At 34.9% G+C, this 13,508-nt stretch overlaps 1 protein-coding gene across 7 annotated transcripts in view; it reads right to left on the reverse strand.

Annotated features, from left to right (window-relative positions):
• BEND5 (BEN domain containing 5) overlaps positions 1 to 13,508 on the reverse strand; it is a 923,615-nt gene that overhangs the window by 692,438 nt on the left and 217,669 nt on the right. For all 7 annotated transcript variants that reach the window (XM_027463542.3, XM_038182817.2, XM_038182813.2 and 4 more), the window contains exon 4: positions 3,300 to 3,394. In XM_027463542.3, the coding sequence (XP_027319343.3) occupies positions 3,300 to 3,394 (95 nt within the window). The remainder of the gene's footprint in view (positions 1 to 3,299; positions 3,395 to 13,508) is intronic.

A 13,508-nucleotide genomic window follows, 5' to 3' on the forward strand; every position in this document is an offset into this window, starting at 1 on the left:
TAGGAAGAGGGACTCAGAAATCAACTTCTTATTTTTTGCCTCTACCCCTCTGGGAACGAATATTCAGTAAAACCATCACTGTGTATGTGGAACATAGATATCTTTTCAATCAAATTTTCTGGTTTTCTTTTTAAATATAATCTATTTCTTTACCATGAAATCTGTTTTTTCCTTATCCTTCAGCGTACTGCTTCCTCTTTTTAAGTAGCTCATTACTGGAAATGTTTGGCCTTACTTCAAAAGAGAAGAATATGTCAACACCAGAACATCTGTGTCCACATAGAGTGCTTTGATGACAGTGATATACTCCATTTACATCAGTAACACTGAGTTGAACCTTGATGCTGACTGCATTTAAAGATCTTACCCCACAGGGCAAGAGAATACAGGTCAAAAACGTTGATCTGTGTTTGACACACTCTCTATTTCAAGAGCACTTTGCAGTGATTTGTTCCAGAGTCAAGAATCAAACTCACAAAACGTTGCAAAGCTTGGAGCCATGCTTACATGAACACATTCAAAACAAACATTAAAATTCACAGTCCCTGGAGGCCAATCTACTTCTGATACACAGGGCTTTTCAAGATATATGGCCAAATTCTATCCTGAATATAGTGGGGACTTTATTTAAATAAGAGGTGCATAACACTGCTCAAATGCAAAAAGAAAAATTGACACATCATAAAACTTAAACCTGTATTTAAAAATGGAGTGGAATAGCTGTGTGTGACACAACACTGCTTCTGTCAGCATGGCTAGGGGAAGGTGGGAGAATTTCACTACAAATCACATGCCTCCACAGGCAGGTACAATAAGGATGTGTTCCTCAAATATTTAGTACACGAGAGTTCATAGATGAAGGACTGAGCTCTGTTACAGGATATTTGTAGAGCCTGGCTTCTCATAGTTTTATTTCTTTAAACTTGATTTTAAAATTTGTGTGTTTCCTCATCTTCCCATAATTAATATATCTTCTAATTTAATTACATTAAATAAAAAACATTTTTTCTAATTTAATTACATTATACCCATGTAAATACTATGTGGATTTAAAACTTAACATAAGGTGAAGAGTTTCAAGTGTTAGTCTTTTTCCACAATTCTGAATCCTGAGTATCCTCAATCCTGAATCTTGAGTATCCTCATGTAAAATTCCGGACTTTTACAGCAGTGAACAATTCAGTATTGCTTACTAGACGAATTTATACAAAGTGCCATACAGGACCAAATCAATGCAAGCCATATGTTGCCTTACTCACATTTAAGGACTACAAGTACCTGTATGCTGTATTAAGAACTTGGAAGTACAAGAAGTACTTGGAAATCCCATTTCATTTCAGCAAACAGAGAAGCAGAAAATTTTATTTACAGATTTCCCTGGAATACCATGGAAACAGATACAGAAGTAACTGCAAAAAGCATAATCCAAGTGGAAGACATCTTTAACAGAAAACACATATCCAAAAATAATGCATGCGTTTTCCCACTTGGAAAATATACATATAACTCCTATTAACATCAAGATAAAAATTATACTGAGGACACCAACATGACTGAGGCCCCTGGTAATAACATGAATTAAAACACACCTTCCAAGTTCAGAACAACACTTTCATACATGGACTAATAGGAAAATAAAAAATGTATTTTAATATTAAGATTTTTTAAAGAAATAAATTAGAGCTAGGATTTCTGAAACAGAACTAAAACTAAAGTATGGTTGTAGCCATGTAAAAGGAAGCTTCTAGGCACCTGCTGCCTACACTGTGCCTGGCCCCAGGCAATGCTATTCATTCCTCACTTTTACAGAAGCAAAATACACCCCCTAAAAATATAAAGTACAAAAATAAATAGGCTTCCTGGGAAGTGGAAGGGAAATCGGTTTTAAGAGTGAACAAGCCTATATTTTCTTGGGGGGGGAAGGAAAAAAGCCCACTTTGCATTGTTTTCTAAGATTTACACTTCAATTTGAAACCAAATTAAGGCATAAAATTTGTATGAAAGTAATATCTGATTTATAGATAACACAATATATACTTCGCTGCAAATAACAGACCCCAGTGAGAGAAGGAAGAGGTCTGAAAGATGATTAAAGTATGCCTGATAAACATTGCCCTGAAATGCCCCCAAAAGATTTTTCTGAAGTTAAACAGTAAACACAATTAACATGACTTTTGCTACAAAAACACTAAACACAATGGATTTTTTTTAATTAATTTTCAATGTTATTACATGCTCCTATTGAGCTATAATTGACTCCATCTACTAATTGTATTCTGAGACAGCTTTTCTCTCCAAATGACCTTACCATCTAGTTGAAAAGACAGGCAGCCATATCTTTTGTCCAGACAAATAGGAGGTGATACAATAAAAGTGATTTTATGACCACCAAAATTAAGACTGTGTGGATGAAGATTTTGTGATAGTTCAAGTATTTTAAGAAGTTTTTAAGACTCAAATTATGTGGAGATTGATTAAATGTTTTATTAATTAACCAATAAAGAGTACCAGCTGCAAAGGCTTACAAGGATACATTGCTGTACACAGCCTAACTTCCATATTCAAACAAACCTAGCTAAAGGCAAATAATATAATTCTTGGGAGTCCTGCATGCCTTAGGACTCATTAGATTTACATATTATTACTCACAGCAGACATTTCATCACATTTTGAGAAAATGGACCATCTATACAGGTGTCATATGTGCATGAATTTCTGTGTTGTATATACTGTGTAACTTATGACCAAGTTGTTTGGCCTTCAGGTATCTTAGAATATAAAACAGACCAGAGACTGCTCATTCACATGAGGTCAACTCAGATGGCAAAGCTCGCATTCTCCCTTTTAACTCTGACAAAACTCTCCCCAAAACAGCAGGACCAAATCCAAATGGCCAATACTCCATCTCCCAGAGTGCTTGCAGGCATTACCTTGGTGAATGCAAGTTGAAACAAGCCAAAACTGGGCCAATGGACCGTGCTAACGGGTGATGAGGATGTCACTGAACTGCAATTTGGCTCATGCCCCAACTGTTCAGTTCACTCCCATGTCATGCTTCGGTCACGCTACTTGAAACAAGCTGCTGACACACACCATAACAGCAAGGCTGAAAGAAACCTCCAGAGTTCACCCAGTCCATACACTCCACAGAGACCAGTCCTTTGATGCCACTGGTGCATCAAAATATGTTCCCATTCTTATCAAAAGCTGCACCTGAGCCAGAAGGTCTTTGCTACAGAATAGTTCCAAGTAAAATGTGCTTTTCTCCTAACAAGCAAGCCTTTGAAAGAATAACTTACCATTTTGGTCTGCTTGTGGATTTCACCATTGGAGCCATCCCATCTCTGTAAAGGCTTTTTGTTTTGCTGAAGTTAACAACATTGAAAATTACCCTCTGGAAAAAAAAAAAAAAAAAGAGTTCAGGTATAAGTTATGAAATACTAATGCATACTGCATATGCCAGCTGCATAAAAACATACAGAAAATACATGGAATAGACATGTATCTTATGCTTCAAGGTACTTTTAGTCTCAGTAGATCTCATAACAGATACCATGTCTGTTCCCAGTATTTTGATTGTCCATGTTGTTTTACAAGAGTAATGTACATGGAACATATATTTTGAATTTAGTATGCTTGATTTCCAATAGGTATTCTAACCAAACGGATAGTTTACTCAGATTTGAAAACAGAAATTAAGTCCAGTTTTCTGCAGTTAATGTAAGAGAGGTTGGTGGAAATCTGAGGGACAGGAAAATGGTCCTCATGAAAAGCTTCCAACTGCTTCATCTCTTAAAGCTTCTTAGTTACCTCTTTCTACCCGCCAAAGCAGCAGGAAAAGTTAGATTTGATTTTCTTTCACCAGAGAAAATAATATTTCTCTTCATGCCCCCTGACAAAAGGAAAAATTTTCTTCTGCAAAAACTGCACAGTATACCAGAAATTGCACATAGCCATCATATGTTTGAATATCATAGATAAGGAAAAAGGCACAATTCTGATCTTAGCAAACATTGATAACTTTAGTAAGTCGAGTCTGTAGCTGGTACTTAATGTTTCAAAGGAAGAGAAAAATCTAGATCCTTACTGGTAATGGACTTACACCAAAAGTAGATTCATGCTGAGAGAAGAAAAAGACAAAGCCTTCTTCCTTACCATCTGTCTACTGTAAATTGTTTTATGGATAATTATTTTTGCTTTTTCTGTTAAGAAAGTCTAGCTGGGACCTAGTTCATTTCATCCATTAACTTTAGAGATATTAAATCCATTATACCTGGTTTCTCATATAGTTCTGATATCCAACATTAATGTACACAGAAAAACTAAAACATGAACACTGAATTCATTTTCATAGATCATAGAATCATTGAGGTTTGTTTGATAAAATGTTCTAGGATGTACTAATACATTCCATTTGTATCTCTCTCACTAAATCTATTTTCCACTGGTATCAGTGAAGACTGCCAAAAATTATATTTGTGCCTGTGTTTTCACACATTTATTTTTAAAATGAACTATTATAATATTTACAGTTAAATAATGGTTCATGAGAAGACTGAGAATTAAATGGCCACATCTTAGAATCACAAAATTTTGACTGAAGTAAAAAAATTGAATTAAGCTTTCATATGTAAAGTTTCACAAAAACAAATCTGGGACTTTTCAGCCAATGTGTTCAGAAAATAGCATGTTAAAACTTAATGTTCCTCTGCTGGTTGCTTCCACTTAACAGGTGCCAGGTACATTTGTATGTGGGGCAGATAAGAATCCAGGCAAACTATATAGCTTTAATTAATCATCTCTGTACTTGAGAAAAATTAAGAAGAGATGAAGGGTTTGTAAATGGAAGAACAAGCTGCTACATATGCAAACTCTGCAAATTAGTCAAACAAAATCTAATAATCTGTAGATTTCACTGGAAGTGACTCAAAATTAAGAAGTTGAGAAAAACACTCTCTTGAAGCTGTTGATTCAATTTTGAATCAATTTTAATGAGTAAGCTACATATCTGTGCACATGAGTTTTCATGTACTTAGCAGTATTTTGAGTTTTTCTAAGGGTTATGCGTTTGGTTTATTTTTATAACTCTTGATATACGCATGCATTTGACTTACAGAACTCTGTATTTGTTATTGTATGTATTTAAGATGTTGCTTATTTGATGAAATATACATCTTGAGAGGTCTCTGGTTATTTTCCATCTTATGTTTACAATGTATAGCTTTAAGTTGGATAATTATATTTAGATCTATATATAAATGCATAAATTTCATAATACATATGGAATCATTTTTCTGTATTAGAATACTGAATTTTTCCTGTTACTTAACTCTGTTCATATTTGTGAAAACAAATTAAGTTGCAACGCATTGGTTTGTTAATCTTGATGTTTGCACAGAGTGAATGAAACAAACAAGATCTCCAAACCAATTGCCTTAAACTTTGGATGCAATCATGCCACTGTTGGAAAGAGAAAGTTGCTAATTTTGTTACATACTGACTCAGAGCAGACAGCTGGTAGAGAATGTTCTTATTCCAATCAGGCTTATTTTGTATAATGAGTTCGGCAAATGTACACAACTGGGTAAGCAACATATATAAAAACAAAAATATGCAGCTCATTTAACAAAGCACTGCAGATTATAACATTTCCACCACTCATGTTCACCGCAGAGTAAGCAGTTAGCAATGTGTGCATTTCTCTCAGCATGGTATATAGTTAGATTGGCAGAACCAAAAATTTAGCAGCACAGAACAGAACTTTATCAACACACACCACTGAAGTAATAAAGTAGACAAACTGAAGCGCTCAAATAAGCAGCTGAACTCAGTCAAGTATTCCAGGTGATAGTTAAAGTAGTCCATGCAGCTCGGTCAGTGAAGTGTGCAAAAATGTAATGACTACAGTATACACACCTCAGCCAGAAAAAATATGCAGCTTGCTCAATAAGGTATGCAAACATCTTTCACCCGAATGCCATAATAAAAGTTTGTGATACAGTGAGCAAACATTTGCTGAACAAATCTACATTTTAGTCTAATTTTGGCCAAAACAGACATTCTTAACATGCCAGTTATAAACTGTTAAAAGCAACAATGCCAGATATACACTATTTACATTGAAACACTCTTTCCTAAGAAAATATTCACGCTGTACTTTTTCATTAATTATAGAGACTGACAATATGTGACATTTAATGAACAATATAATCTAGGTGTTAAAAAATAAATTAAAAAAAGTTTTTTGTTTTTTGTTTTTTTTTTAAAGAAGCATGAAGTTAAGAAACTAAAACTAGATAAAACATGCTTATAAATTCCCTAGAAATTGCTCTGGTCTCCAGAGTACCAATCCAGAGAAAAACGACAAAGAAATTTACAATAAAAATACTTCCTTGTATTCACTTTAGAGCATAAGAATACCACTAGAAGAAGCAATATACTAACTTACACTGTAACAAAAACAGTAATTATGTGATTTCACTTCAGTTATGCAGTATTTTCAATCTACAGCATCATTCTGACAAACGGTTGCAACAGTAGGTGGAACAAGCACAATGCAGAAAAGTCTCCCAGGAGACTGCCAAGTACAACCAAACCATTCTGGGGCATACAGCAGGTTGTGCTGAAGGTATAGCAACATGAAGGTGTCTGCTGCAGTATCAGGCTGTGTGCATGGGTTGTCAGATCTGATACAGCTGTTGAAAAACACGAGACTGCACAGATACATTATGCCTACTGAAAGAAGGATGATGTCCTCTTTCCGTAACACCTGCACTAAGTGTCGGAGGTATCTTTCGGTTAAAATCACTAAGACAGAAAAGAGAAGACTTGGTCTTGCCTTTTCCTTAACATTTACTGGTGAAGTGTTCTTTTTCCAGTAGACCTTTGAAAATTTATTTCAGGAATTAAAAATAATCAGCTGTTAAGGGATGCTCTGTGTTTTTTATTTTAGCATGAGGGAGATAAAGACAAACCTTGAACACAAACAGAAAAAGCTGACTAAAAATTATCACACATTTTCTCATTGCCACAATTTTTCAAAATTTCCTGACTGCAGTTGGAAGAAACTGCTGATTTTTGGAGGGGAATAGCACACGTCAGGATGGTTTGGGATCAGAGCTGGAAGTGTTAAGCATGGATGGTCATATTGGACATTGTATTCCAACAGGTCCATGTAAACACTAAAGAAAAAACTTATAAACTCATTGTAAATCACTCATTCTGGCAGGTTTTTCATCTGAACCTACCAACTGAAACAGATCTCCAACAGACAAGTCATCACTTCACCGAAGGCTAAGTGCCTTCCCCCAGGAGAAGGTCACCCTTGGTCCTTCTAAAAATACTGCCAAGTTGATTTTTGTATGATTTTCCCTAGCAAACTGATTAGGAATAACAGAGTTGCTGTGGTTGACAGTATAAGAAGAAAACAAACAAACAAACAAACCAAAAAACACCACAAAATTCAGCCTGAGGAAGACACCTGGCACAGAAAATTTCTTGTCAAATTCTTGCAAATATGAGAAATTATAACTAATTGGAAGCAGGGTTAATAATAGGAAGCATTAAGCATTCTTTGTATTTAAGTAACATGCTTTAAGGACTATATATACATGTATTTGATTTTAATAACATAACGACAATGCACAGGACAACGCTGCATGCTACAAGTGTGATACAACTTTCCCTATAAGCTGATAAAGTGCATAAGGACTAAGAATTCAAAGTCAGGCAGGAACAATTTCATCATTCAACCAACTAAAGTGAGCTGGACATGAAGTAGCAATGCTAAGACCTTTCAGCTGAAACCAAGTCTGACCTCTTGCACTCTGAATAAGCATTAAAGATCCAGAGATTCCAGATACTATGGGGCTTTACTTCACTTTCACCCATTGACTTCCTCTCCTGCCATTTTTATTTACTTTTTAACATACTATGGTGTTTGGGGAATTCCTGAAACCTGCAGTGTTTTGTGAGCTAGGATATCCTTTAAAAAAAAAAAAAAAAGAGAGAGAGAGAGAGAAAAAGTAATCTCCTTCCTCTTTCTTTTACAACTGCAAGTTTTCCTCCCTTGTAAGAGCATATCTACTTCAGAATTATATTCTATCAAAATAATAATAATAAAACCAGAAGTCAAACAAATGAACTTCTTAAGCTAGCCCCATGAGTTGTGAGATTACAACTCATTATTTCTAAACATGAGAAACTAATGACATCAGATTACTGTCTTCTCTCAAAAAAGGGCAGTATTTCCATATTTGTGTCAGGAGGTTTTGGGGATTTTTCATGACAAAACATCTTATATAAAGTTATATAATAATAAACTATACTAGAGGGACTCCAAAACAGAGAATGGAAAACAAACAACAACAACAAAAAAGCATTACTTACACTTACTATAGATGCTGAAGAACACAAATGATACAACTATCAAGTCTTGTGCAAAATCCACAACGAAGATTTACAAAGGTCACTTTCATAGCCTTTTTAAATTTAAATGGTTCATTACCACTAACATCTTAAAATAACCCATACTTCCTTCTTCCCTTTGCAGAAATACATATCATTTCAAATGGAAAAGCTTTTAACATTGATAGCATTCAGCTTTTTTTTTTTTTTTTTTTTTTTTTCAGTTAAGGAGTCTTCAAAACCTGCTGGTGCTCAGAAGGAGAAAATAAATACTCACCTACTGAGGGAGGATGTTAGGGACCATCTAGAGCTCCACCAGACTCACTAATCAGTTGCACCTGTGTCTTGTTAACTGGAAATTGTCAAGTCCTTGTAAAATAACAAAGTCTTATGAAAGTGATGCAGAAAATGGCTTACAGATTGTGAATTATAGGATTTTTTCCCTTGGTAGAGGTCCTCATTTAGTTACTTAGAGAAATGCTACGTTACAAAGAGCAGCATGAAAATAAGACTCAAAGGATTTTACTGCAGTAAAACCTTTGATATGCTGTTCTGCCAAGTATAAAATTTGCTTATCATTGTATTTGTCTGTGTATTTCAGATATTCCTTATAACACTTAAGCCCACACACACAAATGTAACACCTGCATATGGAAGTAATTCACATGCATAATGTCACTGTTCATATTAGTCTTACCTCACCTAGGTCTGGGGAAGAGGATTCTATGCAGATGGTCATCTTCTATCAGAAAGCTTTCAAAGGCATCTCAGGAGAAATTACTCTTCCCTGTTTAGTGTTATTCTGTGTGTTCATTCAATGTTATATACCACTAATCTGGCTTCTCTGCATGGTATGTCAAAACTAAATATTGGGCAAGAGGGCAAGAGTCACTCAAAGTGATGAAACGAGTCACCATTCAACATATTTTGGGAAAATGGCAAACTTTTTATTCAGCACCCTTCCCCAGCAACAGAAGTCATCTTTCTAGTAATGTTTTTACTTTCATCTGAACATCGATAATCTGAAGCTTTCAGATGAAAACTCAGAAAAGTCTATTTAGAAAACCAGCAGTGGTGTGATTAGACCAACTTGGGTTGTTTGCTCCCTTGGGCCAAAATCTCTGAAAGAATTGTAATTCTCTCACAAGACATATATTGCATCATGTTGATTCATCAAAAAGAAAGTAGTAAGGGCCTTAACAGGGAGTATATCCAGGCTGCAGAGGTAGTGAAAACAGATTTGAAGTTGAAAGATTCTTTCCAAACATTTTCCACTCTTTTTTTTTTTTTTTTTTTGTGAACAAATAAATAAATAGAAATAGAAATAAAAATAAGGTACCTTTATTTAATCAGCTCTGAGAGAAAAAAAAAAAAAAAAAAAAAAACAACTTTTCAGTTTCTTCTCTTTTCATATATGCACAATCTTGAGACAAAGAACCATTTCTAGCAAATTGTAGTGCTGCAGGAATATGTAATCAACATTTTATCTGATATTTGACTGGACACCTGAGCCCTGTTGGTCTTGTCATTGACTTTCTCAGTACATATGGGTATTTTCAGGAATCAGTTGAAATAGAAAATAAGGAAACAGTGGGTGGTCTTTCACTGAGACTTTCTAAACCTGCTATCTTACTTCCTAATGTATTCCATGCGATGTAGCAACCATTGCCAGATGACATTTGAAGTATAGTCATGTATTAAACTCTTTCTACATAATTACAGAAGCTATCTGTGTTTAGGTTCCATACCCTTTTCAATCAATATTATGGCTGCAGGTGGATAGTAACAGCTGGCTGTTCTGGAACATGTTTGCAAAATTTGCTGATATCTTACATCCCTCAAGAGGAAGCAGCTGAAAAGACTTAAGTTTTCCTTTTCCTGGTAGAATATTTTTTATCCAGTGAGAAGAAATTCTGCAATTTTTGGTTGGATTTTAAAATAATAATTAAATATTGCTAGTGATTTAAAAAAAAAAAAAAAAGGACAATGCTATCAATAAAATATTTTCACAAAAATATTTTCACAATTTTCACAAGAGGCTTCAAAACAAAAAGACCGGTCTGAAAAAAGGGAACAGGAGCAGGAATACCCACTGCGTCATTGTTTGAGAGAACCGCTGTTTTTAAAATAAATAAATAAATACAAGCCTATGAGCACAGGTATAAGGTGCGCTACTGTAGACTGGGCAATGAAATGGAAAGCACTTACTCATAGGAGTGTTATGATCACTTGTTCTTTTCAATATTTCTAGGCCATTCATGAAGCGCAACAGTCAGCCTATGATCCAGAATTAAAGCCTCTCTTATGGACAAGAGATACACTTATCAACAAATTAGCTATTTGTGATGGATAACCAAACAGCCATAAGTACTCAAAGCATACAGGTGGAGTGCTGACAACTGACACTCCCACAGAAATACTTTAAGACTTTAAAATACTTTAAGGTGAGAGTGGCACTAATGATGACAGAGAGGTAGCAATATTTGTATGGATCATGATTTTGCTCAACCCCTGAAAACACAGAAGGTAATAATCACAATTTAAATAGCATGTAAACACAAAGGCAGAAATCTGTCTGATACCCAGGCTGAAAGATAAGAATGAAAACTCTTTTTATGTATGAGTCCTTACAAGAAGCAAAAGGAAGATAAAGAAAGCCCTGTTAAGAAAGAGATTTGGATGAAGCTTTTCCAGCAATTGTTTATTTTGGATTTTTGCAGCTGGCATTTTTCACAGTTAAAAGCTATTGTTTGTCTGGAGCTTGTGGGAAAAACCTGTGGGGGAAAAGAAGGACATAAGACATAGAAAGTGGAAAGACGGAATATATGGGAGAGCTCAAAACCAGCAACATATATTTGCCTCAGTGTTCTCTGAAGGGCTGCAAAAACAGACATTTTGATATCTAGAACTACTTGTTACTACTGACAGTGGTCTTGATTAGATTACTGGGATCCTAGCCTTGCAAATGTATAAAACCTCTCTATTTACTTCTCCAGAAACTAAGCACAGATGGGCTTTGTGTCCAGGTTATTCACAGAGGTCCTTGGTTTTCTCTTCTTTTTAATTCAAGTGTTTTTATTGCTGTTACAATGAAACCTTTGAACCTTCTATGTTCTGCCATGCATGGTTGTGAATAGTAATGGACTAAATGTTTCCTCATATTCCGTGATTTTCTTATATTGAGACAAAACTGGAATGGGATCTTTACTGGAGAAGCTGCAGTGCCACCTAAATAAATAAATAAATAAATACGTGTTTTGTGGAAAATACAACCTATCATGTAATCAATTTCATAAAAATAAGGGATATTGTTATGACATTTAACCTCTTGTTTTTTTTTTCATAAAATTAATAATCTTTGCTATTCTCACAGCAAAGATAAAATACTTGTTGTTGTTCTCTTGCTGAACCCTTTTTTAATGTTGCAACATTTACACATACACCTATTTCTATAACAAAACGTAATTGATATGTTAGTATATGTTGCGATTTTAACATCAACATCTAGTAACTTGCAGTATTGAGTTGAAAAATTGCTTGATTTCTAAAGTACTTCAGTACGTAATTTCTTGTATTTTCAATTTTCACTTCTTAAACTACCCTAAGTGTTCAGCTTTTGTAGTAACAGGCTAGTAGACAAGGTTAGTAACAGTAGAAGGAAATCTGATCTAATTCCTGCTATTTTCATGTACCTATCTATTTGATATTTAGAATAAGACCTCACAGCTCGCTTAACTAACCATAACAGTAAGGAGATATTTAAAATGTCCTCCTGGCTTTGAAATTCCCATTCTGATGCTGAAATGCCAACTGTTGGATTCAAATGATGGTCTCTGTCCATTTGCAAAGGTGATTTGCAGTCTGTTAAAAAATTTGTTTTGGCAATGTCACAAACAGGAGAACAGCTAAACAAAAGTGGGAGGATTTGAACACGACAGTTCAGAGTCCGAAGTCATGTGCCCTGTGCTGCAGTTGCATAACAAAAATGTCTTTCTTTTCTGGCACTAACCCCACCTTCAAGGTGGGTTGTACAAGCAAACAACCAAACATACAACAACTGCACCAAAACAAAGATAACTATTATTCCTGGGGCATGCAGTATAGCTGCAGTTCAGCCACTTGGTCTTTTTTTTTTTTTTTTTTTTAATGCCATAGATAAAATTTACATTTTGTCCTGACTGAGCTTTGAACATGGATTAAAGTACATTCACATTCAGAAAAGCTCTCAAACATGTATAATTAGCTGCATTTTTAAGCATTCCTGGAGACTTCAAGTTAAGTAAACACCCATACTTCCTTCCTGAATAAGGGTGGATTTCTGATTCAGGTGTTAAAACAGTCTAACAATATGGGAAAAAGATGCTGGATTTACCAAAATCCCATAGGTACAATTTATACTTCGCAACTAATCACCGTAGATTGGAAGTGACATTCCTGCAGCTTTGGGATGCAGGGACATTTTTATTACTGGTAAAGATCAACTTTAAATGTAATATTGTTTGGGTAGTTTATGTAAATCAATTTGAAATTTGTATGAATAAAAGGAATTTGAGAGTGGATCACTCATACTTATTGGCTTTGAAGTACTTTGCTCAAACCATTATATTAAGTTATCAAAAACATTGCTTAGATACTGAGCAAGTCTCAGCACAAATTCTGGTAAATTTCCACCAAAAATGAATCTCCAAAAAGAGATAAACATGGCACAGTGCTGAACATCTTCTCAGAAGAAATCACATCATATTTGACCAAGGCCCCTTTCAATATCTTACAGATTTGATTTTACCTCCGCTCACTTCCAAAAGCTATTGTAAAAATCTGTTTCAAAGTGTCCTCTTGGTAGAGAAAATATCATCTCTATTCTTATTCTTCTGCAAAACAACAGTTGCAGCAGATTATAGTTATGAGGCTACTGCAAATGCTCTGTGCATGTTAACATCTTAAATCTACACTTGTTAATATGCCCCTTTGATGTAATATGGAAAGTTGCTGAAATTCTGAGGAACTTAGAAAATTGATAATATTTCTTCATAACATAGTATCTTTATATCGTATCTCAATATTAGCAATAGTAATGCAAAAGACCCTTCACACTTTATGTT

Source organism: Anas platyrhynchos, chromosome 8, assembly GCF_047663525.1.
Source record: "Anas platyrhynchos isolate ZD024472 breed Pekin duck chromosome 8, IASCAAS_PekinDuck_T2T, whole genome shotgun sequence".
Taxonomy (NCBI): Eukaryota; Metazoa; Chordata; class Aves; order Anseriformes; family Anatidae; genus Anas; species Anas platyrhynchos.